The 25,268-nt window shown below is 39.5% G+C and overlaps 2 protein-coding genes across 10 annotated transcripts; one reads left to right on the top strand and one right to left on the bottom strand.

Annotated features, from left to right (window-relative positions):
• Positions 1 to 1,337: 1,337 nt before the first annotated feature.
• znf362a (zinc finger protein 362a) lies at positions 1,338 to 15,220 on the bottom strand. Of its 6 annotated transcripts, XM_084928734.1 has the most exons (10): positions 14,687 to 14,753; positions 12,377 to 12,555; positions 11,834 to 11,897; positions 8,903 to 9,143; positions 8,520 to 8,645; positions 6,620 to 6,944; positions 6,201 to 6,425; positions 3,686 to 3,764; positions 3,430 to 3,588; positions 1,338 to 3,343 (listed from the first exon to the last, which is right to left on the bottom strand). In XM_084928734.1, the coding sequence occupies exons 2-10, from the start codon at positions 12,421 to 12,423 to the stop codon at positions 3,224 to 3,226; spliced, it is 1,386 nt and encodes a 461-aa protein (XP_084784860.1). In that variant the 5' UTR covers positions 12,424 to 12,555; positions 14,687 to 14,753; the 3' UTR covers positions 1,338 to 3,223. The 6 variants fall into 6 exon arrangements, with proteins under 6 accessions (XP_084784860.1, XP_084784862.1, XP_084784864.1 ...); XM_084928736.1 differs by lacking the exons at positions 12,377 to 12,555; positions 14,687 to 14,753 and adding an exon at positions 15,058 to 15,220; XM_084928738.1 differs by lacking the exons at positions 12,377 to 12,555; positions 14,687 to 14,753 and adding an exon at positions 15,058 to 15,220 and having other exon boundaries at positions 8,903 to 9,110.
• On the top strand, positions 12,674 to 25,268 carry LOC146387261 (uncharacterized). 4 transcript variants are annotated; one of them, XM_084928743.1, is made up of 3 exons: positions 12,674 to 12,743; positions 21,202 to 21,351; positions 23,386 to 25,268. In XM_084928743.1, exons 1-3 carry the CDS (start codon positions 12,674 to 12,676, stop codon positions 24,477 to 24,479), a joined length of 1,314 nt encoding a protein of 437 aa, XP_084784869.1. In that variant the 3' UTR covers positions 24,480 to 25,268. The 4 variants fall into 4 exon arrangements, with proteins under 4 accessions (XP_084784869.1, XP_084784867.1, XP_084784866.1 ...); XM_084928741.1 differs by lacking the exon at positions 12,674 to 12,743 and adding an exon at positions 19,523 to 20,663; XM_084928740.1 differs by lacking the exon at positions 12,674 to 12,743 and having other exon boundaries at positions 19,523 to 21,351.

Raw genomic sequence — 25,268 nt, 5'->3', positions numbered from 1 at the left:
GCAGGGATGGGAGTGCCCCATGTGTAGCGATGAAACCCAGTCAGGATTTGTTTCATCCATTTCATAGGCTGGTTTGCCTGCAATAATGAAAAACAATTATCAATTCTATAAATAGAACGTATATAATTCTATAACTGTTTACAACTGTTTATAACTTGCATAGTTCATATTTCTGTATAGCTTTTTATTTCATATTTCTGTATAGTTTTCATATTTATATCCTGCTCATAGCCTGTACATACTTATAGTTATAGCATATTCAGACCACTTTCTGTGATATATATATATATATATATATATATATATATATATATATATATATATATATATGTATATATACACATGTATATATATATATATATATATATATACATATATATACACACACATATATGTGTGTGTGTATATATACATATAGGGCTGTGCGATATGACTAAAATCTCATATCCCTATATAACACATTTATCATCCTGACAACGATATAAATCACAAAAATGTAACATTTTCTGTAAGTTCTGTGAATCTCGGGCAACTCAGCTTGCGTGAAGTGTTTCCACTGGGCCTTTACCTGGAGTCGAGTGTTTTACAGATGCATGAAATTATACATTTTTAGACATAAGTTGTAACGGCCCCCATTTTCTTTCAAAGTTTGACTCTAAGGTTTATTTTTTAGCATCTGACGGCTCTTTTTTGCTTTTCATCCGTAAACTGCATACTCTTTCACGTGATTCAGTTTATTTTGAAAGGTCTCAACAGGATCTTGAGCCTTATTGTGAAAGGTTTACGAGGAACAAAAAACAATGAAAAAAATATTGCTGTAAACAGTTTATTTTACGACACCACGAAACAAACGATAACGTAATAGGAAACGATAGATGTTTTTATATTGTCATCCGATATATATCGCCCTAAACCATTTTTTAATTTAAAGGAAGTTACAAAAACATAGTCGACATCTCTCTACAGTGTGAAGAACAAAATAAGTGGTGTGAAGTCCACACCCTACAAACACGTTTACCAGAGAAGTTGGTCTAATGGACCAGTGTGACGTGACTTTTGCTATGAACACTGATAAGGTGACTTGTACCGTATTTTCTTTCATTAGTTTACAGTCAGTCACAACTTTGTTGTATTGGACTAAATGTGCAATGTTTGCTCAGTTCCACTATGGTTCACCTAGCTCTGAGCAGGTGACCTATATGCCTAAAGGACTCCTGTAAGTGAGTGAGTTTGAGTTCCTGAGACTCATTCCTCCCCACCTCTGTCACCTGAAGTCTTTTTTTCTTGCTTATTTTGTTTATGTGCAACCACAAAAGTGAAGAGGGGAGGGGAAAAAAGACTTTTACAACTATTTAATATAAAATGGGTTGACAGTAGGTATAGTTTATTTACAGTATACGTCATGCTATAACATAAAAGGCAAATGTAAAGCCAACAACAAAATGAAATGTAGAATTGTAACTAAGTTAAGGCTTAAATGCATATAAAATGACAAAATATTCATTCATAAATCAATTAAAAAATACATATTCAAATAAGGCTGATGCTTTGATTACACAACCAAAAAGGAAAAAGCTTATTGTCAAATAATGGTGGTGGAAGTCTTGCCACCACATTGGTTTATTTTAAGACCAGATTAAATACAAAACGGACAAAACAAATTACACACAACACACACACTCACACACACACAAACAAATATAAAATTGGCAAGATAAGTGATTATACATTGCCATTTTTTCAGTTTTAACTTAAACTGAGAGTAACACATGTTTGGGTTACAACATATAACATTTTTTAACTCCGCCCATAAGAAGCAAAAACCTCTCTGATTTTAAATTTGGCCCCTGTGAAGCACTGTACTGCTTCCATCTTGCATTTTCACTGCCCATCAGAGTCACACATACATGTGTGACTTAGTGGACTTCTATGTTGAGCATCATTCCACGGTATTCATGCCCCAAGGTGGCGCATCAGGTTGAGAGCATGACCAGGAGCATACTCATTTATTTTTAACCATAAGCCTTCAATTCATAACACAGAGCTTTACAGTCACTTTCTGAGAGACATCTAGAATCTTCAGTGTAAACAACCTGAACTGTGACGTTAGCCCATGGGGCATTGCAGACACGGGAGTTTCCCAGCAGTGTTTGCCCTTCATCCCCTGCATGTGCACTTGTTTCCCAAAACATTTAACTTGTGAGTAAATGAGTGAAATTCAGTCCACCGTTTACTCCCAGTTCCTGGGAGCAATCTAAAGTTAACAGAAGCACAGAAAGTGACTCAGAGGTGAAATAGAAGATAACCTTGAAAGCTGGAGTGATTAAAGGTTATCGCGTGAGGGCTGTTTTTGGTATTTTGCCTTTTATGGGTGGAGTAATGAAACATTGTTCCTTGCATTTGTAACACTACTGAATGCAGAACCTTGTATGACAGCTTCTATTTCATTTTTCAGTGGCTTGAAGGTTTATTTAGTATATTTTTATGAGACACTTTATAACAGTGCTCATCATTCAGAACTTTTAAACCTTGACCAGATTAAACTGAGTTCTCCAGGATTGCTTTGAGCATATTTGTTTAACAATACAAAAACTAAAATTAAAAAAAAAGAAAAGAATTAAAAACTAAATTTGATAACGAGTCACAGCGGCTCAGATTGAACTTGGCAGCAGGCTGAAAATAATAAGAATAATAAGATGTGTGTATTACGGTCATGTGGTTGATGAAACGTTGCCGACGAAGCTGACATGAGAAGTGGCACGATATACATGAATAGCTACACAGTATATAAGCATTCACTTTTATGTTAACTTGGCCACTCAGCTAATGGAAGACTATTTCTGATGCAAATATATTTATTTTGTAAAGAGTAAAGAAAGTAAAGGACTGTATAAAAAAGACAAATAAATCTGTGAAACACACCAAAAAAAGGTTAAAAAGGTTTTCCATGTAGCTGCCTGGAGCATTTTTTTTTTCCTGTGAAGTCACATAGAAAAATGAAATTTTAGGCCTGTGATTTTCAGGCCAGAAAGTGCTGAGAAATCATCTTTGGATGCCCCCGATAATACTGTCTGGAGGATATACTCAATAAAAGAGCACCTCGTCACAAAATACTGGCAATCTGGCACATTTTTTTGGATCCCAGTAGCGGGCTGTGTGGTTCATCCGAGGACCAAAGTGACGATGTCACAGAAAACAGGAGGGCAGGAGACGCGTGAAGGGCTCAGATGAGGGAGATCCGTATAGGGATGGCGGGAGAGTCTGTCCTGTGATGAGGGGAGTGATGAGACACCACGTGTTCCACCACTGCGTGTTTAGACATGTGTTTCATAAGGTAGGTCTCCTAAGAAGAAGCAGAGGAAAGCTATTTAGATGTGACCGTTGCCCCTTAATTGAGACTTAAAAATATGACTCGGGTTTTGAACTCACAGAGGTGTACGACCTGCCGCACATGCTGCAGCAGTAGGCCTTGGCGTTTTTTATGGCATGTGCAGACAAGTGGATTTGAAGTGAGGCAGAGTCTGAGTAGGCACGGTAACAGTTGGAACATTTGAAGGGCTTGTCTTTGTTGTGCTGCCTCTGGTGAGACTTTAGAGAGAAAACGCACGCACACAAAGCCAAATGGTCGTCAGGCAAGTTTAAGGGGGAAAAATAAAAAAGTATGTCAGAGTTCATGTTTACCTACCTGCAGATTAGACAGCTGCGTAAAAGCTTTTTCACATCCAGGATGGGCACATTTATAAGGCCGATCCCCTGTGTGGATTCTGAAACGAGAAAAATGAACCAACAGGTGAGATGGGAAGCCGGCAGCTTGTAGATGTTTGCGATCTACTTAGTTTTGAATGAATTCAAATGGTTGCTCAAGTTACAAGGACGTTTGCACAGCAATGAATAATAAGTGTTGTCAGTGAGGTTAATTCGGTCATGGAAAGTGGAAAAAAAAAAAATGCCAGCAAAAAGCAACACAGATGCTTGAAAGAATGGTCAACCTTTAGAATAAAGTCTCTCCTTTGAAGCAAGAAAGAGACTTCTTTCCACTTTTAGGTTTGTACTTGATGATGGCGATGTGACGTATATGCATGTGTCCTCAGAAGCCTTATTTAACACTGTGTTGTTTGGTCAGGCTGGGTGGTCTCCTTTGTCATGTCATGAACTGGTAACTCTCATTTATAAGGCTATTCTTGATTTGTTCACATCTTACTCACTGACTTACATTCACCAAAAAGTTTAATTTAATTCAATTTCATTTATATAGCGTCAAATCACAACAACAGTTGCTTCAAGGTGCTTTACACAGTAAGGTAAAGACCCTATAATGATAAAAAATAGAGAAATCCCCAACAATCATATGACCTCCTATGAGCAAGCGCTTTGGCGACAGTGGGAAGGAAAAACTCCCTTTTAACAGGAAGAAAACCTCCAGCAGAACCAGACTCAGGGAGGGGCGGCCGTCTGCTGCGGCCATTTGGGGATGAGGCAAGGAAGACAGGACAAGAGACGCGCGGTGTTAAAGAACCAAAGATTAATAATGTGAGAAGTTATTGGTTATTCCTTTAGTTTGCCCCAAAGGTTTGTACTGAATTTGGAAAAAGAGCAATCAAATTTTCAGCTTCTTTCTCCTTGAATCAGCTGCAGAATCAACTAAAACTTAAGGAACCGGTCTCAATTAATGAATTTAAGGCAATTTTAAGTGAGTTCAATGCAATTACTTTAGCCTGCAAATGTTTTTGCTGGAATATTATTACCTAGAAAATTACTTTTATTTACACCCGACGTTTATATATTTTGGTTGTTTCTGCATTTATTTATTTATTTACAGCTGATTGCAAAGAGACACTGTGACCATAATCTTCTCCTGTCCAAAGTATGTGTTCAGTATAAGTTCATGTAATTATCTGTCAAGGTGAAAAATGAAGCTGCCTTCATGACATGAAAATCTCTAAGTTCAACACACTTAGCTTACCCATTACTCTCACATCATGTTAAAACCATGTGGACTTCTGATGGTTCTGCCTCTTGTGGACGCTCTCTATATAATCATGTTCATGACTTCTTGCTGGTAACCCTAATTAGTTTTGATAGTATTACATGACTTTTCATTCTTTTGTTGCTTGCATCAAACTTCAGAATGAACATTGAAAAGAAAACTATACTATTTCTTAGTGTCTGACTTTATTATGTTGTCATGGGACTATTTAAATTAAATACAGGGTTTAAATGAGTTTAAAAAAAGATGCATTTTCTTTTCTTTGCTTGTACCTGGTTGGCTGCCCTTTTGCCTTTAACAGCCTTTAATCTTTACGGCATAGATTAATCGAGGTACTGGAAACATTCCTCAGAGATTTTGAACCATATTTATATGAGAGCATCACACAGTTGCTGCACATTTGTCCGCTACACATCAACGATGCCAATCTTGCCACCCCAAAGTTGCTCTATTTGATTGATATTAGGAGACTGTGGAAGGCCATTCGAGTACAGTGAATTCACTGCCATGCTCGTGAAACCAGTTTGAGGTGATTTGAACTTTGTGTAATGGTGTGCTATCCTGCTGAAAGTAGGCATCTAAGTACAGATGGGACTAAGGGGTCCAAACCATGCCAAGGAAATATCCCCCACACCATTACACCATTGTTTATGCCAAATTCTTACCCTACAGTCCCGATGTCATATCAGAATTTATGAATCTGGGGCCAGACAATGTTTATTCCAATACACTGTAGTCCAGTTTTGGTGAAGTTCAGTTTCCTGCTCTTAGCTGACAGGAGTGGCATCTGGTGTGGTCTTCTTCTACTATAAGCTCATCTGCTTCAAGGTCTAAAGTAATTTTTGTTCAGAGAAGTAGTTGAACAGTCAAAGCTAATAAAATGAATGTTTATTTGTACATTTCACAGAGAATTCCAACCTTTTTGAAAACCGGGCTGCACAACAGGCTCAAACGTCAGCTCCTGTTCTTACAAGTTACCATTATTTATAGAGCCAGTTCACGTTAAATACAAACTAAATATGTCAAGTTCAAGCATATATTTTCTCTCATGTTGTAGTATTAAGTGATCCTCATTAGGAAACACTGAGCTGTAGGGGAAGATCCAGCTGTCACGTTAAAATAGGACTCGTGCATTTATGTTTCCTGTGCTTTTAGAAGATGACAACATAATAGCAAAACAAACTATCACAAATACACTGTAAACATTTCAGACCTGGTGTGCTGCTGAAGGTGGGAGAGCTGGCGAAAACATTTCTCACAGTAGGTACAGCGATAAGGTTTGACGCCCAGGTGTATGCGCAGGTGCTGGGCTAGGTAGGACGCGTTCGCAAAGGACTTGGTGCAGTGAGGGCACTTGTGAGCCTTCGCCTCTGTGTGTGTTTTGGAGTGAATCTGCATGTCTGACTTAGAGAAGAAGGTCAGCGGACAAACTTTACACCTGCGTCAAAAACAGAAACAGAGATGCACTTGTGAATATTCTTCCAACCCCCATTGTTTCAAAAAACAGCAGAAGTGTCGTCAAACCACTTTGCATGTTAACGCCGTGAGGAAGCTGTTAAAGCTATGAGGAAGCTCTTTCTTGTATTATTATTGAGCTGAAATGAGCTGCTGTAAATGCAGGTCTTTTGCTACCTGTAGGTTTTTCCCTCTTTGGCAGCAATGGTGATGCACGACTGGTCGTTGCCTGAGGCTAGAAATGGGTAGGGCACCACCAAAAGAGATGACCCGTTCTCTGCCTTTATCTTCTTGCGTCCTCGTTCCTGCTTTGGAGGAGGACCGAGGAGTCCCACGAGTCCACCGCTGTTTTTCCCAGGCTCCATGCCGTGGCCGGCCAACCCTGAGATGAGGTGAGGGGAGGGAGCTCCACCCAGCCGGCTGTGGCTGCTTGAGGTGGGCGTGGTGGGGGTGATGATCTCCGAGGTGTTTAGGTTGCCTGTTCTGGATGCCAGCGCCACACCTAAGAGATGGAAGACAAAGACATGATTGCAAAGCGTTTACCTTTCAGCTGGCATAAATCCAGAGAGGATCAAATAGATATTCACAGATATTTCATATTTCCTGGGGTCTCCAAATGTTTCATTTTAATTTAACAATGAAGATAGCATCTGTCTAGTGATTCATTAGCTTGTAGAACAACCTTTAACACCAATAACTTGAATTAAACGTTTTCTCTTTGACACCACTCTTCTTTACAGTGTGTCTTTGGTTCGCTGAGGTGAGATTAAGGTACTGCCACAAAATTTTGAGGTGTGGACTTTGTAACACTGTGATTTTTTCTTTTTCAGCCTTTCTGTTGTAGATGTTGCTGCTCTGCTCGTGATCTATCTTGTCCCGTTGCATGACTCTGGAATATTTTGGTATACAGAGGAGCTCATAGTTGACTTTAGGACCTCAAGGTGCCTCTTGCTGAAAAACAAGCCCAAATCATCTCCCCTCCACTACCATGCTTGACAGTTGCTTTGAGGGGAGTGTGTTTAAATGCTGTGCCTTATGGTCAAACATCCCCACTTTGTTTCAGGACTGATTTGTTCAGATGCAACTTTTCAAACCTAAGGTGCATTGCACGGTCTGACCTCGGGGTGAATTTGCTGGGACATCCACTCCTGGCAGGAATGTGGCCTTGTGTTCACACACATACCTGAATGCTTCAGACCAGCAAACCAACAAAACTTCTACTTTTATAGAGCTGCTCTCACTTGCTGATCGTCAATTATTCACATATATTTGATTAGCAGCACCTGGTTTCTACTTACCCTTTAACTTCACATGGAAGCAGTAAAAGTGTACTAGTGTTTCCACTTTTTCTTAGGACTGCACACACAAGTATTATTTGCCTGGCAATAGGACTGGCATGACTTCATTAAGCCGTGACACAGTTTAGGCACCTGGACACAATAATGCTGCACATTGTAGCATGCCACAGAAAATCTATAAATTTGCATGTACAGTCAAATGGAAATAACTTGATGCTGCATCTGAGTTTAGTTGATCCATTTTACAATGATGAAATATCCCAGTCTGCAGGTGCTTAAGAGCACAGGTAGAGTTTAAACTGCAGTTCCTTAGTTTAGGTTACCATGTGGCTTTGCTCACATTGTCTACATCCATCCATCCATTTAAATTCTCTCATCTTAAAATACAATGTATTCATTATAAAGCTGTGAAATCTTAGTGTTTAAAGTTAGCTCTGTAAATATGGTAAAAGGTAAATGGCTGTTATCCAACACTTTGCTACTCAACTTAAGCACTTTATAAAATATGCCTCATTGACACCCATTCATTCAATCACCTTTTCTGCACCTAAATGCTTTCTAGCTAACATTTATACACATTGATACACCAAGATGAATACACCGAGAGCATCTTGGAGATCTGTATCTCACCAAGGATACTTTGGCATGGAGACTGGGCCAGCCAGCCACCAACCTTTCGATTAGGTTGATCTGCTCTACCTCCTGAGCTACAGCCACACCCATAAATATGTTTGTAATTCTAAATAATCAATAAAATCTGCAGAAATCTGCATGGTTACCTGAGACGTGGTTTGTTCTGGAAGGATGATCTATGAGTTGACGCAGATGCCAGTCTTCCCATAATCCTCTGGCTTTTATAGCTGCCTTGTCATCTAGATTCAAGTTTACATCTCCAAGAATACGGCCTGAAAGACAACCACACACACAGCCTGTGTAATTACAGACTAAATGCAATGAAATGACATTACAGTAAAATTATTAAAGAAATTTCACCAAATTTGAAGAATACACACACATATATGTGCGCCCTTACATAACTGTAACTTCCTGATATGTGGACATGTGAATAGACTTTTCATTACTAATTATATTAGCCTTTAATGAGGCAAATGACTCTTTGGAGGAGACTAAGGAAACTGGTGTGTACTTAGCGCTGGAGTACCTGTGACTGAGCTGGAGGCAGGGCGGGCGTGCAGGGCGATATCAGGCTGAGATGGGCTGTGGTTGTGAAGAACAGGCATCTGCTGGGCTTTGGATATCCCATGCTGGCCGCCTTCGGGCTGGCTGGAGGTAGCCAATAGGGGCTGCTGGGAAGGGGCTGAAGCAGGGGGCAGATGATGCGGTCTGATCTTCTCCGCCATCAGCTGCTCCTTGATTTTATTGATCAATACTAGGTTATCCAGCTGACAGCCAGAAAACAACATTTGTGACAAGAAAACAGCCATCAGTTCAGTCAGTCAGTTCATAAGGAAATGGTTCCCTCTTGTGGCTAACACCTGATATTACATGCGTTTCCAGCCATTTCCCTTTGGAGGCGCTTTTTTTTAATGATTTTTAAAACCAGAAAGAAGCCCAAATATATGGAAGCCCGTTTCCGCCACTAAAAAAAAAAAAAAAAGGATACACAACTCAAAATTTCGAGTTATTAACTCAAAATTTTGAGAAAAGTAACTCGAAATTTGAGTTAGCGCTGCCAATCAGTAATCTACGTGAATGACGTCATTTCCTCGTTACCCAGAAGCTGAAGCACTCAGCTACAAATGCTACAGCTAAGCTACCGGTATTACGTGAATACACAGATTGCTGAGTGTTTTCAGCCTGACTTCACAAATGATGAAATCCCTGTGTTATTAGCTGAATCACATGGTGTTACTATCAGCAAACGTACTCGCGAAAGCGCCAATTTGTTGGGATCCGTTTTTGAGTGCGCGTTCCTCTGCGCCATATGCTTCCGGGTAACAAGAAAGCGACCTCATTCACGTATATTTTTGATTGGCAGAGCTAACTCGAAATTTTGAGAAAAGTAACTCGAAATTTTGAGTTATATTTCTCGAAATTTCGAGTTAATAAGTCGAAATTTCGAGAAAAGTAACTCGAAATTTCGAGTTATGGATACTAGCTTTTTTGTTTTTATTTAGTGGCGGAAACGGGCTTCCATACAAATAGGTAGTAGCTACTGAATAATGCAGAAAAAAAAATTAAAAATAAAACGTGACTTCCTCTGAGTGATCTTCAACAATCCTTGGTGTCAAGGTTTGTATGACTGTTATTTAAACATACACTTACACTTTCTCTATATTCATTTTATTGACAGTATTCAGATGGGAAGATTTATGCTAACTGTGTTGCCAAAACTAATCGGCAGTTAGCACAACTTAGCTTAAAGAATGGAAAAAATGTTTTAAAAAATAAAAAACTAGCCTAGCTCTCTCCAAATTAAAAAGCTTTCCCCCAACATGCCACACCTGTTTAACTGCAATAAATAAAAAAACATGAAAATAAATCAGAATGTAGTTTTACCCGAAGTTATGTGTATATCTTAGCCACACAATGCTAAGCTATAAAATATTTCAGTGCTAACCACCTTCAAAATCACAGCTTTTTAAATATTAAATATTGTTTTTTTCCCCAGGTTAATCGAATTACATATCACCATTTAAGGATTTAGTTGTGCTCATGTTTTTATTTAAATCACTGTACATACACTAGTTATGTGCTTTTTAAAAAAAGAAAAATTCATGCTAGGCTAAGCTAAATAGTTTCTGGTTGTAGCTCTATATTTAACAAACAAATATTAAAATTTAATTATGTCAGAAAAACTAATAAATGTTTCCAAGTGCAGTAAGGTGCAAACATCTTAAGCTGCCCCTCATTTCTGTATGTTTTGCTAGGAAAATAGATACAGGCAAAGTGATTTACTAAAACGTGCTAGCATAAAGGTAAAACATATACTTTTTTTTTTTTTTAAGTGTAACAAGCTTAAAGGCAAATATTTTCCAAGGCAGTGTTTAATTTTCAAGGTTGCCATTCACAACCTGAACTGTTAGGCAAGCTTTCTTTCTTTAAGTAGTCTTCAGGAATAGTTCTCCAGACTTCTTCAAGGACATTCAAAGCTCTTCTTTGTGTGTTGGCTGCCTTTTTTTTCTAGTCTCTATTGTGATGATTTCACACTGCTTCAATATTGTTGCGGTATGGGCTCTGGGGAGACCAATCCAATCTATGACTGATAGAGTTGCACTGAGTTTTTCTATCCAGGTATTCTTTTAATGCATTGGCAGTGTGTTTGGGATCATTGTCAGGCTTTGAAATGCTTTCCAATTGGTATTGCATGGTGGTTCAGCCATCTGCGTTCATAATTCATCAATTTTGACAAGATCTGCAACAGTACTGGCTAAAATGTAGCACCAAAGTACGAAAGATGCTCCACTGTATTTTACGCATGACTGTAAACACTCACCTCTCCACCTTTATCATGATCTCTGCCATATATATATATATATATATATATATATATATATATATATATATATGCATACCTCAGTTTTTTTCTCCCTGGTTCCCTCCTTAAGAATGACTTCTCATCAGCCACCCTTCCATTGTACACAAAACCAAGATATGCCAGGTTTTCAGTTAATACCTCTTTTGGAATTACCTTGTTGGTGTAAAAATACTGTTTTATGCCTTCAAACTGTTTTAATTTTGGCATTTTTCATAGATCGTTATATTTAGACACCACACTGGTTGATCGCTTGAGTTTGGTGCTTTGTTTAAGCTTGACTGATTCATAAATCTGTTCCTCTGACAATGGTCAGGTACAAGGACTGGACTGAAAAGTGAAAACGCAGCCATGGTCCAAAGAACAACTTTAAGAGTCTGGACAACTACTGCTCAAGACCTATTTAAAACACTACAACAACACCTGGCTCTTTGGAAGCAAATTATGAAGAAATGAAATATTGAATGCTCTATTTGTCTAGATCGTTTAAAAATATATATTTTTAAAACAAAAACAAAAAATATTCTAAAAGTTACAGTCATGTAGAGTGTAGTGTTAAGATGTTTAGAAACAAGGGTGAATACCACAGTCACTCACCTGACCAGGCATGGCAGGAGGGGGAGGCCAAAAATAAGGGTTGTTAAAGCGGGGTTCAGCCATCCTGAAATAAATACATAGGGGTTATAAAAAAGGTGAAGGGTGCTCTAAATGCTCAGGACTGAGGAAACATCTGTAGTCAGACTTACAAGACAGGGATATCCACATTTACGTGTGATACCTTATCCCTGGTTCCACAGGTGAGTGATTGTTTTTAAGTTTTAAATCACAATGCAGGAAGGTATTTTGAGCACCCTTCACTGATTACCAGTTTGCGGCTCCTCAGATTGATCTTGTTTGAACCCACTGTTGTGAGAATCCTGGTAAAACGATGTCCTATAAATATTTATGTGTGGATCTGTTGTTCATGTAGCACACAGCGGTTAAAACATGTGTCAGTAGCTCTCCACCCGTGCAGCAGCTGACTGTTAGATGTGATAATTTGAGATAATCTTTTCCAGTCTTGTGACAGCATTTTCAAAGAAACCCTGTATGAGTCCCCCTGCTTCCCGAAAAGTGTGTGAGAAAATGCTGTTTTCTCACACTTCATCTTCATCACTGATAGCAGGGAGGATGCTTCCAAGTTGCATTCGGTGAGTTTTTTTTTTTTTTTTTTTGGGGGGGGGGGTGATGTCAGGCTTTTCCTTAAGATCTCCAACCACAAGTCAGCATGATGGGCATGCTGCCCAAGAGAGAGGCTCATGCAAGATTACGACAGCCAGCTAGAGGAACAGTTATCAGAGAAAACAGAAATGTTAGAAGCAAAGTGGCTCAGATCGTAATCACCCGCTTTTTCTGTCTCCACCTTGACACATGGGGCCCCGACTGGTTAAGAGTCTGATGGGCAACAGAGCAAAGTTTGCACAGAGTACAGCAAGACCCAAAAGACAGCCAGTGCCTAAACCAGAAGGTCAGTAATCCAATTATAAACACAGACTACATGTATTGCTTCACAGACACAACATGCTACACTCATTTGTAAATGACTCAGCTGTTAACCTTAATTGTTTTCTTCCCTGGTTGACTACGATGGCACAATGCGAGCACAAACCTAACAGTGCTTTATCGAGAAGCTGGTTTGACCAGGTGGGCAGAAACACTCCTATTTTTCAGGCAGAGAACGTTACTAACTGCTCAAGTCCTGACCCGAAGGCCTTTCTTTCCATAACTTCTCTTTTCAACCCTGTATGAAGTTCTTTTTAAAACATTTCGCATTGCATGCTTTGGCACACATCCCCATTCCTAAGTCTGTTTGGCTTAGCAGAGGCAGAACAGAGTCCACATGAGTGAGCCAAGAGAAACAAAACTGATATGTTCAGGGGTATGAGCGTACAGTGCACCCCACAAAATATTTCTCTAATGATGCCAGCGGGGATACGTTTCAGTTCCCGGACCATTTCTGTCTTAAGGTAGCAGGCACAGTTTAGCAGTCCGTCTGGCAGCGGACAGCTTTGTGTCGCTTTCAGACGCGACATCCTGACACACTGAAAACGCATGCAACAGCAGCGAAATGCTCAAGTCGTCAGCAGTCAATCAGCAGGTTAATTTTTACGTCCTATACAGTCAGGACTGCATTACTTTGCTCATTTAAGGACTGATTGTGCCAATTTTGGCCAGATTAGTTTCATTTTTTGTAGTACTGCATCTGACCTTGAGTATGGCAAGTTAAAGGTGTAATTATTTCCAGTCTATGGTTACTCTTGCTACAAAAGAAAAGGTAATCCAGGTGTTCAAGTTTTTAATAAAAATAAATAAATAAATCACGCGATGCAACAGCATGAAATGTCACTTAATAATTCTGTTTAAAACTCTGAGGTTACTGTGACACTTTTAAAATGTTACTGGTTTTATTCAGAAGAAATAAACTCCTGCAGGTGATGAATTAATTAAATCATATGATGCACTTGGACACATCACCCTTCTAGGCTAATGTGGCAGCTTTAGGCTTTTACCTTGACAAGGTCTGACCTGTCACCTTCTGAAATGTACGAGTCTTAAACATGTTCATGTTTACAGCTGCAGACATGGCAGATTAAAGTTCCCTATTTTGGGTTCGTTAATATTTATACCTTGATACTTTGTGGTTATTGTGACTATTTATTAATAGATTAGCAATATTAATAAGAGAAAGGGGTGTGAATATACACCCAGAAAATAGAAATCATGAAGCTGTCTTTTGTAGCATAAATAATTGGGTTAAATAACATCGACTTTTAAAGCTTTATGAAGGCTTCAAAAACAATCACGGTAAACATGCTTCATGCTGTTAATTTTGCATGAACTGTTATTGAATAAGTAGACTAATATATCTGCACATTTTTAGAGTCTAACGATCACACAGTTGGTTAGTCAGTCTCGGTCTGCTGGCAGCACATTTTAAATCCAGAACATCCTCTTTAAACCTCAATATTTCAGCTTTAAAAATAGATCAGACTTCGAGATTGCCTCTAAAAATTGAAATCCAACTTTCCCTGAAACAAAAGTTGGCGTTAACTTTCCCCATTTCTGTACCCGCTCTGCTTTTTTAACCCTCCGTTAAAAACAAAAAAGGGATCCGCTGTGCAAATCTTAACCCGAGCAGCTTTAAACACGAGCCGTTCCCTCCGGAGAGACACGATCCTCCGCTCTCCCCGGCCTGTCCGCCGCCTCTCCCACATTCTCAGACAGTTTATTAAAAAATTTCAGACAAAAGGAAAACAAAAATGGCAGCCCAGTCTTATTTTTATAAGCACTGGACGCCATATTCTGCAGATCCGAATATTATAAGCAGATAATTCTCCGGATGTGATTAAACGCTGCTGCGACGCATCTGCTAGCGGCATGTTTGCATTAAGCGTACGAATGATTGTTTACTTTGATTTGCAGGTTTGAATAGCCCGGCTCGGGGAGGAGAAAAAAAAAAAGCCCTGACACTTCCTACAACAATCATCATGCCTTTGCTGAATGCTCTGCAGCTGCTGAGCCATAAATCCAAACGTCGATGATAATCCTGACGCGCCGTGGAAGGTTTAAGTGGCACTGCGGCCGAAAAACGAAGTGATTATTCGCCATTAATGCGCTGCAAATGCGCTTTTTTGTAATTCCAACTTTTGCATGACTTAAATAGAAACGGTGACGAAGCGACACGGAGCAGCTGCGTGTGTGTGTGAGCGAGAGAGAGAGGGGGTAAGGAGGGTAAAAAAAGCAAAAAGAGGCAGAGAAATTGCATCGAGTGGCCAACATACCTGAACCAGCGAGCAAGGAAACAATTTTTTAAAAAGGATTAGAGTCTTCTTTCTGCTCGCTCTCAGTCGGACTTCAAATCTTCCGGGTCGCCTGCTGTTCACTTCTGGGTGCTGCAGGCGAGGAATTGTTCAATGTAAAAACACTGCGCTCAAACAGATTTTTAACCCATTTTCTGGCTTCTGGTTTCCTCGCAGATGTTGTGCGCATTTGCGCGTTAGATACACATTGGAAAAGTTCACATTTATCTGTGCACTGGTTGTTTTGGCAGTAAGACATTTTATCTTATTTTATTTTATTTAATGTTATATTATATATTTGCATATGAAAGGGTGTCTCTTTCTTGTGTCATCGCTGAGTACAGGTGTGCACACAAATAATAAAACACAAGTCCAGCTGAGGTTTTTTATTTTTGCTTTTGGTTTTGTTCGGTTTTTTTCCTCCATCAGAGAGAGAGAGAGAGAGAGAGAGAGAGAGTGGTGGGGTAACAAGTGCGCAGCCTAACAGTGGGATTTGCCCCTATGCAGGTGTAATCTGTTACACGGTCTGTAAAAAGCTGGCGCCCGTGTGTAGGAGATCATGATGGTCATGCACACATATGAAGTGTAATCCTCTCAGCAGCAGCAGCATGACAGGCTGCTAATATGCTCTGTGCTTAGCTCAGCAGGAGATGGCACTGCTGCCACAGAGAGGGCTTCAGCTGATGGTGAAGGTTTTGCCTCAATGATGAAAACAGGAGATATTTAGCATAGTCCCTTTACATTAGGGAATGGGACGTCTCTAAACTACCACTGGTCATTTATTACTGGAGGTAATGCCTGTGGTGGTTTATTGTATCTAACAATCCATTATTTAAGGGGACGATTGAGGCAGTATAAAACTGTCAGTGTGGTTCTCCAAAAGTTGATTCTGTTCATCTGGAACGTAGTGTTTTTAGTTTTCCCACTGAAAACACTACATCCAGATAAACGGAATCAACTTTTGGAGATTTATTTACCTGGATGATTGAGCGTGCATCAAGATGTCAGTGTGGTTCTTTAGTGATTGAAGAAAGGGGCTCATTAGTACGAAGTGAATCTTCTAAAAATTGTAATTTAATTATTTAATGTTTTTAGGTTTTTACATGCCCTCTCACTCTTCTTTGAGGTAATACTAGCACGTATTGAAGTAATCTCAAACTTTTATGTTTTTAGCAGCAGAAGTGCATCCCTTTTAACTGAAAATGGGGCTGTCGGTTTTTACAAACAAAGGTTTTGTTTAAATAAGAATAGGATTTGTGGTTTTTTTTTTCATAACGTTTATGGTCCATCCTGTGAAGTGCAAAAACACTGTACTGTTTCTTTGTCACTGGGCAGAAATGAGTTTGAAGGAGACAAGTTCAAAGGTGGTGAGTTTGGATTTTGCTTCAAAACAATTAATGTGTTAATGTGATGTTTTAGTAAGGTGGGTCATTTTTAATCGATTTGGTTGCTAGGATACTTGAGGAAGTAATAATATAGGATGTAGATAAGAACCTTGAATGGTCTATGATGTACCTGTGAGACAGGTTTGGTGTCCTGAGTGACTAGGAGGGAGTATGTGGACAGATGGAGGTTTGGAAGAGTCTAATGAAGAATTACTGCTGGTCTGTTTTTTATTTTGTTTTGTTTTGTTTTTCCCTTGGTGATGACATACTGCATGGCTACATTTGCGCCACATATAGTAGTAATTAGCACTTTTTCTTGGATTTTGTTCCTTGTGTGAAATGTCTGTTTGATCAGATGTGAGAGCCACGGAGTGCTTTCTTTCTTTTTTGTAAAATTAAATTTTTGAACTGTATTTGTACATGAATGTGAATATTTTCTTTAGTGATTTATCTTTTACTGCGTACAGAAATTTGTCTGTGTTGCTTTAACTTTTTTTCCAGCCCGTCACACTGCACAATGTCACAGCCATCAGTGTTAGCTTTAGTCCTGTGGCAGGGTGGAGCAAACCAACTTTGATACCTGCTTATAACAGTTAAAGCGCTTAGATTGAAGCCTGTGCTTCCGTGTGATGTTTTGCTGCAGGTGTAACATATACTTTATGCTATAAAATGCTGAATTCTAAGCTTGGCTTTGACACAAAAATCTCTCTAAAAAAAGAATTTCAAGGGACAATCCCAACATTTTTAAACAGCATGGCCCATTTATGGATTATATTTGACAAACATTGTTTGAAAGCACACATCCTCGTGATTTAATTGCTGTAAACTGTTTTAAGGTGCCAATATCACACCGGCGGTAGTTCTTTACTTTCTGATAAGACTGTTTACACAGCTGAGTGTGCTTCTTACCTTTTCTGTTGACTGTAGGGGTCCATGTATGTTTGACGCGCTGAGCTGCACTTGATGCTTCAAGCTTTTTGTCTTTGCTTGTAAAAGTAGGCTGAATATTTGGTGTTAATCTAATAATATCCAGCAACATACAACGGAGCCTTAATAAGATCAGATGATTTAGTCCAGGACTGTTGGATTATTGGGGTTTTTAACCTGCCAACAAGCAGCCTTAATGAATGATTTTCTTTAATGTGTCATTTACTAACATGCTGCAGCTCTCTTTACTCTCAGCATCCTCTTAACTATATTTGCTGTTAGCATAAGCGCAAGCGCTCACACACACAAACATTCAAATCTATGTAAAATGCATATCTCAGTGGGACTTCACCTCTTCCATCTTTGAAATGAGTCAGACAGAGAAAACAAAATGCATTCAAATGCCACTAAATACAAAGCAGGTGCACATAGAGAGCAGTGGGCTCTGATTTAATTGGCAGATCTCTGACTACACATATGTGGCTCTTACTTGGGCTGAAAGTAAATGTGGTCAGCTCATTTATATTTGCCAAGGAATAACACTATAACATAGGTAATGGCCACATTTTTCCTTTTTTATTTGTTGCCTCAAAGTTAAATTCCAACATACATACAAATTTATCTTAACTAACACATCCAGCTGTTTTTCATGGTGGCTGCAGCCAAAGCAGAGGTGCCCATGCCACCGCTTTCCCCCTTCCACCTCCTCCTGGCCTTCTGGGAGGCACCAAGGATTCTCTCACCTAGTCAGATGCAAACTAAAGGGTTCCTTTAACCCTGTTTTGATTTAAATTAAGCAAAATGTTTGGAAATGAGTTGCTGATTTATTATGGGAAATAATTCAATTTGCAAATGTCATCATTATGGTTACATAAGATGTCGAAAATGCATTTGTATTTCATCATCGATTTAAAATCATATTTAACACCCCAGTCTAACAGCTAGCTAATTGTGGCGCTAGCATTCTTTTCTCCTGTATGATCAAAGTTTTTGGGAGTACTCTATAACAAATAAATGATAAGCACACACACACACACACACACACACACACACACACACACATATGTATGTGTGTGTGTGTGTGTGTACATACATACATACATACATACGTATGTATGTGTGTGTGTGTGTGTGTGTATATATACACACACACACTTCACTGTGTATTTATCACATTTCACTTTCTGCTTTAGCTTCTTTATAGTTATCTGTCCTGTCTGTCTTGTGTTCACTTTTACTTCCTCTTGTTTCCCTGATTGTTTGCACCTGTGTTGTTCCCCAGCTATATTCACTTCCCGTGGGGAGCCACGTGCATTTAAGTAGCCAGTTTTCTACTTATCGTTTGTCAGTGTATTTGTTATTCCACCCCGAGATGTTTCTAACATGTTTTGTATTTGTTTCCTGGATTTATTTTTTCTTTGGACCATTTCCTACTATGGTTGAAGTTTTAGTTCTGTCTGCCTGAGTTTACGTCTGCATTTGGGGTCCTCTGACACACATCATGACACTATTATGCCATAGAAATCAGTGTTGGGGCCTCTCATGAATAGGCTCAGTTTTTAGGAACGCTTTTGTAAGTTTAGATGGTTCCTTCACTGTGTTTTTCAGGATATCTGGGCTCTCACATAGAGATAGAAGGAAAAGCTCAATCTTTCAGAGGGAATAAAGCCATTGCTCCTCTGGATCAAAAGCAGCCAGTTCAGGTGGTAACCAGGAGGCATCCTAGTCAGGTGACTGCTGGACGCCTCATAGGTGAGGTGTTTCGGGTATTTCCTACTAGCTATAGATATTACATCTTTCAGCTGACTTGTAAATGACTTAGGTTCCCACCTGATGAGCTGATAGAGATAGCCATAGTGAGGGAACTTAGGGCTTCTCTGCTCAGACTGCTGCCCCCCAAAACACAAACCCGGATAAGTGGTAGAAAATACATGATTGGCTTTTCAGGCAGCCACTAAAATGAACGTCAAAATTTCAAGCCTAGACTGCCCTTAAAGGACATCACAAGATTATTTTCCTTTTGTTCCTTTACATATATATATATATATATATATATATATATATATATATATATATATATATATATATATATATATATATATATATATATGAGTCCTCGTCTGATTAAGGGTTAAATTCAAACCCAGCACGTTCAAAGTTAACCAGATCTTTCATCCCCATTCTTCAGTTGGTTTAAATGCATAGAGTTGCTGCCATTTGACTGATTGACTGGAGATAAAAAATCCACTCTCAACCTGAATATTTGAAGCTTATCTGCTCAGAACAAAGTTGCACAAATCTTTTTGGTTGTGCAGCATTTTTAAAGACAAGATGAACATCTGAGCACAAGATGACCTTCTGAAAAGTAAATGTTCTGTTTTTGCTAAGGCTATCACAGTGACGTTGCTGTGTTAGGGATTCCTGTCAAGAACATTTAGGCTTGTTTATAAAATGACCTCATTGGTTTTAAAGATAAAGATGCAGTAGCTGATGAGAAATTATCAATACACTGCCTGCTTCAGTGAGTTGCTTTCTATATAATTAAAGATAACTGTGCTGTGTTTTAATTTATTACTCTTGATGTGCTTTAAAAGCTAAGCGTAGGGCATAAAATCCTATGAAGATGCACTTTATTTACACTTGATTTCTCAATATAAAAGAGCAGAAGTAATCAGGCAGTTTTCACCACAAGTATCTTATAGATAAATAATGTGGTATGCAGGGTCTATCTATTGGATACAGAGGACCAATCTGTCTCTACAAACAGAGCATTACTGGAAACCAGTATAATAACTAATCACTTTTGATGCCTAAATAGGATCAAGTGATTAAAATATAGCATTGAGAAGCTAATAAATAACAAATTGTATTTCTATTTTCAGTGATCTGGAGTTTAATCCAGCTTTATAAGACTGCATGCATCATGTATGCATTTAAAGTACCCTTTGAACTAGCAAAAGTGCAGTATGTACAGGCTCAGGACACAGAAATGTTTTCTTTACAAGCAAACATACACCCACTTTGCATCACACCCTGCTGGTTCCGTACTCGTTTGACAGGTTTTCTCGTCAGCACAAACAACGCCACACCCTCGCAGTTCTCTCGCCTCCACTGTCCAGGTGCAGGGATCACAGAGAGGGGTGGGGGAGGCAAAGGGGAGGAAGGAGGAGGGTCATTATCCCCTTTGAGGGTGGAGCAAAAGGGGAGGCGAAGAAAGCGGATGAAGCATTTGAAGCTCATATTGACATGTGGCTCTGTAGGCTCCTGTGTGCACAGGTAAGAACGAATGAACTTTGTGGTAGATTGATACTATCTGGTGCTTGTAGTGTAGATTTCCACCTGTAGCCGTGTGGTAGAGGTGGCGGGAGTGTTTACACAGGTTAAACCAGTTTCATTGCCAGGAAGTGGACATGCTGGCAGTCAGGTCACAGCAAAGTTTACTGTACATTTGCACCTGTTAACATTACTGAATGTGAACTGCATTTATTACTATTTATTTCTTATCTTGCCTTTGGAAGACATAATTTTGGAAAAAATGTAAATAGTATTGATATTTACCCGACATGACATGAACCTATTCCTAGAATTTTCTTTTCGGTCATTTGCAAACAGCCTTCAGTTCCAGGGTTCAGTGTTAATGTAAACAACTAAATATTGATTGTGAAGCATGGTGGAGGTTGAGTGACCAGAATGACCATGTAAAACATAGATATGACTTTGCAAGATGTTCCAGAAATGTTTGTATTTGTCATCCCTGAATTCTTCCACCCTGAGACAAGAAGCCATTTTAATATGTTAACCCTGTTTTTTTCAGCCATGGATGGTGTGTTGGAAGGCGCGGCTGTGTTGTGTGTATGTAAACTGGCCTGCAGTCTACTCTTCCTGCCCTCATTGGCCGACTCCTACAGTGCTGTCAGTTTCTGCTGCTGCTGCCTCCTCGTCTTCACAGACTTCCTGGTCACAGGTGAGGGCTTGATTAGGACACTGCAGGATTCTAACCAGTGTTTCCAGTTCCCCCACAGCCCTCTTATACAAACTGAGTCACTTGAATTAGTTTAAAATATCAGAAGGTGTTTCCAACAACCTGTATGTTCAAGTTTCCAAATAATTTTTTATTTTATTTTTTAAGATTAACCTTACCTCACAGCAGAATCTTGGTTTTACTGACCTCCAGTGGCTTAAGCACGTTACCCAAGGCCTGTGACATCACTGCTGGGCGTGGCTATAGGTGCAGCAAATAATGAATCAAATAGAATAATGATGCCTCGATGGCCTTACAGAAATAGTGAATTTTTTGATCCAGTACACGCTCTGTAATAAATGCACTGCAGACACAACAGAAAGGAGATGCTGTGAAACGTCACACGTTTTATTTATTGCCAGTGGCTGAGATGTGGGAGTATGTAGCCACAGGCTTTGATCACAGCTGCAGCTGCTGTGCCTGGGATCTGCTGGCTGAGGATGTGATTAATGCTCAGGCTTCAGCAGCATTTGCTGTTGAATCTGCGGACTGGGGATGTGTGCCTCTGTCGATGGAGGAAAACATTTCTGTGAGGTTTCTGATTAAACTGTTACAGTGTGAGGACTGAAGGAGCATTTTGAAGCGTAGGGAGGGCAAAACATGCTAGCTGGAGTCAGCAGGAGCCACGAGAAGCTACTGTTTTTCTACATCACAAAAAATGAAACAAAAGAGGAAAGGTTTGTTTTAAACTTACTTTCAATACATTTGTTTACTGTTGAACTTTTTAAATCTTAAAGTCATGTAACACTTGACAAAGTCAATGAGTATATATGCTCCTAAATGTTTCAGCGGGGTCTAAATTCATAGATTAACAGCACTTCATAAATACTGTGTTTTCCCATATTTCAAAAATATTTCAAAATCCATGGTCCAATCAAATCTGAAAACCTGCCTAATATCCTTCTGCAAGAGGTCTAAACTCTGACAGGTGATGACTTTTGTACTTTTATTGTCTATAATTTGCTTTTATTGAACATGGAAAAAAGAAACTCTGTATCTATTAAGAAATGCAGCTGGTGTTTCTTAACAGAGACATGTTACAACTCATTCATTTTAGTACAAAGAGATCTCAGGTAAATACGAGCAGTGGTTTCACAACTCCGACCTGAGTCGGTTTAATCAGCTTTAAGAACCAAAATGCCTGGTAAATTAATTGGGAGCTTGTTTAATCTAATTTATAATAACCTCATCTATAATAAATGTTTATATTTCATAATAGACATCAAAGCAGCAATATCTACCAAACAAGCTTGAGAAGAATAAAGAAGTATGAATTTCAAAAAGATATAAAAGTGTTTTTCATGTTCACTGTAGGTAAAATGGAAAAGGAAATGAACTTGTATCTTTATCTGAGAGCTACAGATTAAATAATTATTGTAATCTTTGAGTTTGGGTTGTTGTTGTTACTTTACTTTTGGAACTTCGGATGAACATTTTCACAATTTTCTGATAGAACAAGAAAACAAATTACAGATTCTACAATAATAAATATCTGCAAGTTGCTGTTATGTGAGATGTAGTGATCCTGGAACTAGTTCCACTCGCTGCCAGACGCCTTTTTATTTACATGATAGGAGATGCAAATGCTATTGTTTGCTAAAATAAAGATAAATAAAACAGACCTTATGTAAATTTCACCACTCCTTTTGGTTTTGGCTGGGGCAGTGGTTTAGGAGGCAAGACACATGAACTCCTACGCAGTTACCCGAGTTATTCATACTTCAATCGGTCAAACTGTGTTTGTATGGAGGGGTGTGTTAGGATAAAAAATGATTTGCGGGCTGAGTTACCTTACACCTATATTAGGATGAAGTGTTTTTCACAGCTTTGTCTTTAATAAAATGGCAGAATATTTATTTTAAGTTACTTTATTAAACCAACCCTTTCTCTTCTTTCTGATATCTAATTACCTGGTCTCATCCAGTCATCTAACTCACTGACTCTGACACTTTTTCTTTGTGTTTTGTGTTTCTGCAGCTTTTCTGAGTTGCCTTTGCATCTTTGACTCTTGGCTGACTGACTTGACTCCATCAGGGGATTTTATTGCGCTGCGCTTCCTGCTCTTTCTCAGCCAAACCTATGGAGCGGTGCTGCTGCTGACCGCACCTCTGATCGCTGTGGAGACTGTGATCAGACTCCTGTGGCCCTGTGTTGTCGTCCCTCTCAGGACAGCGAGGCGGACAGCAGGCTCTGATGGACAGTGTTGTGATGGGAAAGAGGAGGAAGAGGAAGACAGCAGCGGCTTAGATAAAGACATACGGTCTCATGTTGTCGGCTACCTCTGCTGCCTGTCAGTGTGGGTCATTGTCGCCCTCAATGTCAGGGGGCAATGGAAGCTGGAGGAAGTGTGGGCTGCTGCCTGTCTCCACACAAATAGCTCCCTTGTCAGATGTCTGCCCAGCCTCTTCAGCCCCATTCCTAGCGGCATAAATCTCTGCTGGTCCATGGGCTTCTTCCTCCTTCTGCTCCTGCTGACCACGAGCAGCACAGGCCTTCAAAGGAGATGCCAAGGCCATTCGCTGATGTTCAGAGTCTTCAATAAAGGCGACTGTCACTGCCAAGAACTCATTCCAGAGTCGTCTGCACCCCTCAAGCCTGTAAAACCAGGGATGTTGGTGTCTGAGCCAGCACAGCATGTTGACCCAGAGAAAACAGAGAGCAGCTGTATTGTTCATACAGCCTGGAACAGCTGGCAGATGTTGACATGCAACCATGGAGACTTTGTCCTTATTTCCCCAATGTGTTTGTCTGGAAAGAAGGGAAGACAGGAGCAAGAAATGGCAAGGAGAGATGTATCTGTGGCATTTATCACAGAGGAAAACGTGGACTCACAGTGCAGGAGCTGGTGTGGGTGGCGACAGTGGGGTTTTCCCAGCCTCGGGGTGAATGTAATGACAGGGTTGGTATGTGTGCTCTCCATATTTGCGCTGCCTCTCAACCTAAGCGTGAATGTTGGTCTCGTCAGGACTATTGAGACTCTGCTGGAGCTGTGTATCAAATCTGTACTTTCATCAAACATAGCGGCAAACACAAGAGACACGTCTACCTCTGGTGATGAAACACTCATTTAACGCCAAACAAATGGGGAGAGAAAGTGGAACCTGATTGGTCGCCGTTTGCAACACAGTCATCAGATTACAGCTGGCTTGGCTGTTAACACTGGCTTGAATAGAGCACAAATGCACATTTGCGTGCAGCTATTCACATGTGAGGAGTAATATGTGGAAACTGCTGATAGCTGTTGAGAAGGCAGGTTGAGGCGTGCTTGGTAGAAAGACACTAAAAACCTCGACTGGAACAGATGGCTGGAAGGCCTCTCCTTACTATTCAGAGCTTTGGGATCTGCCACTATTTGTCATTACACAGTGGGTTACAAAACAAGCCACTCCAGTATAAATAAGACTAATACAGGCGCAAACACTGTTTTGAAAGTTATGAACAGGATGAATTAATATGAGTCTGCTGATGCTCCATCACATAATGCCTGTTTAAAGCTGCATATAAATAAATGCTGAGTGACTGCAGGGCACACTGGGAATTCTTTTGGTTTTCTTTGTAGGTTTGTTCCAAAGGATTCAACTGAAGCTGAAGTATGTGAACTTGAATACTTATTATTCAAGTTATTCGGAAGTTAACAATCACAATTGCGCATTGAAATAGAACAAATGATCACTTTATAAAAGCAGCGTGAAGCATTAAATCTGTGATTTCTGTTTCTTTGCCATGTTTCCTCTTTCTGCAACCTGTTAGCTGCTACAGAAGAGAAAAACACTGAAGGGTATTTTTATTCATCTTCAACATCTCAGCTAACTGCAATATAATATATAATGTGACACTGTATACATAGTTAATAGTAATAA

This window comes from Perissodus microlepis, chromosome 5, assembly GCF_051167445.1.
Source record: "Perissodus microlepis isolate ML-2025 ecotype Zambia chromosome 5, ASM5116744v1, whole genome shotgun sequence".
Taxonomy (NCBI): domain Eukaryota; kingdom Metazoa; phylum Chordata; class Actinopteri; order Cichliformes; family Cichlidae; genus Perissodus; species Perissodus microlepis.
The sequence above is the reverse complement of the archived record's forward strand: the minus strand, read 5'-3'. Positions and strand labels throughout refer to the sequence as shown.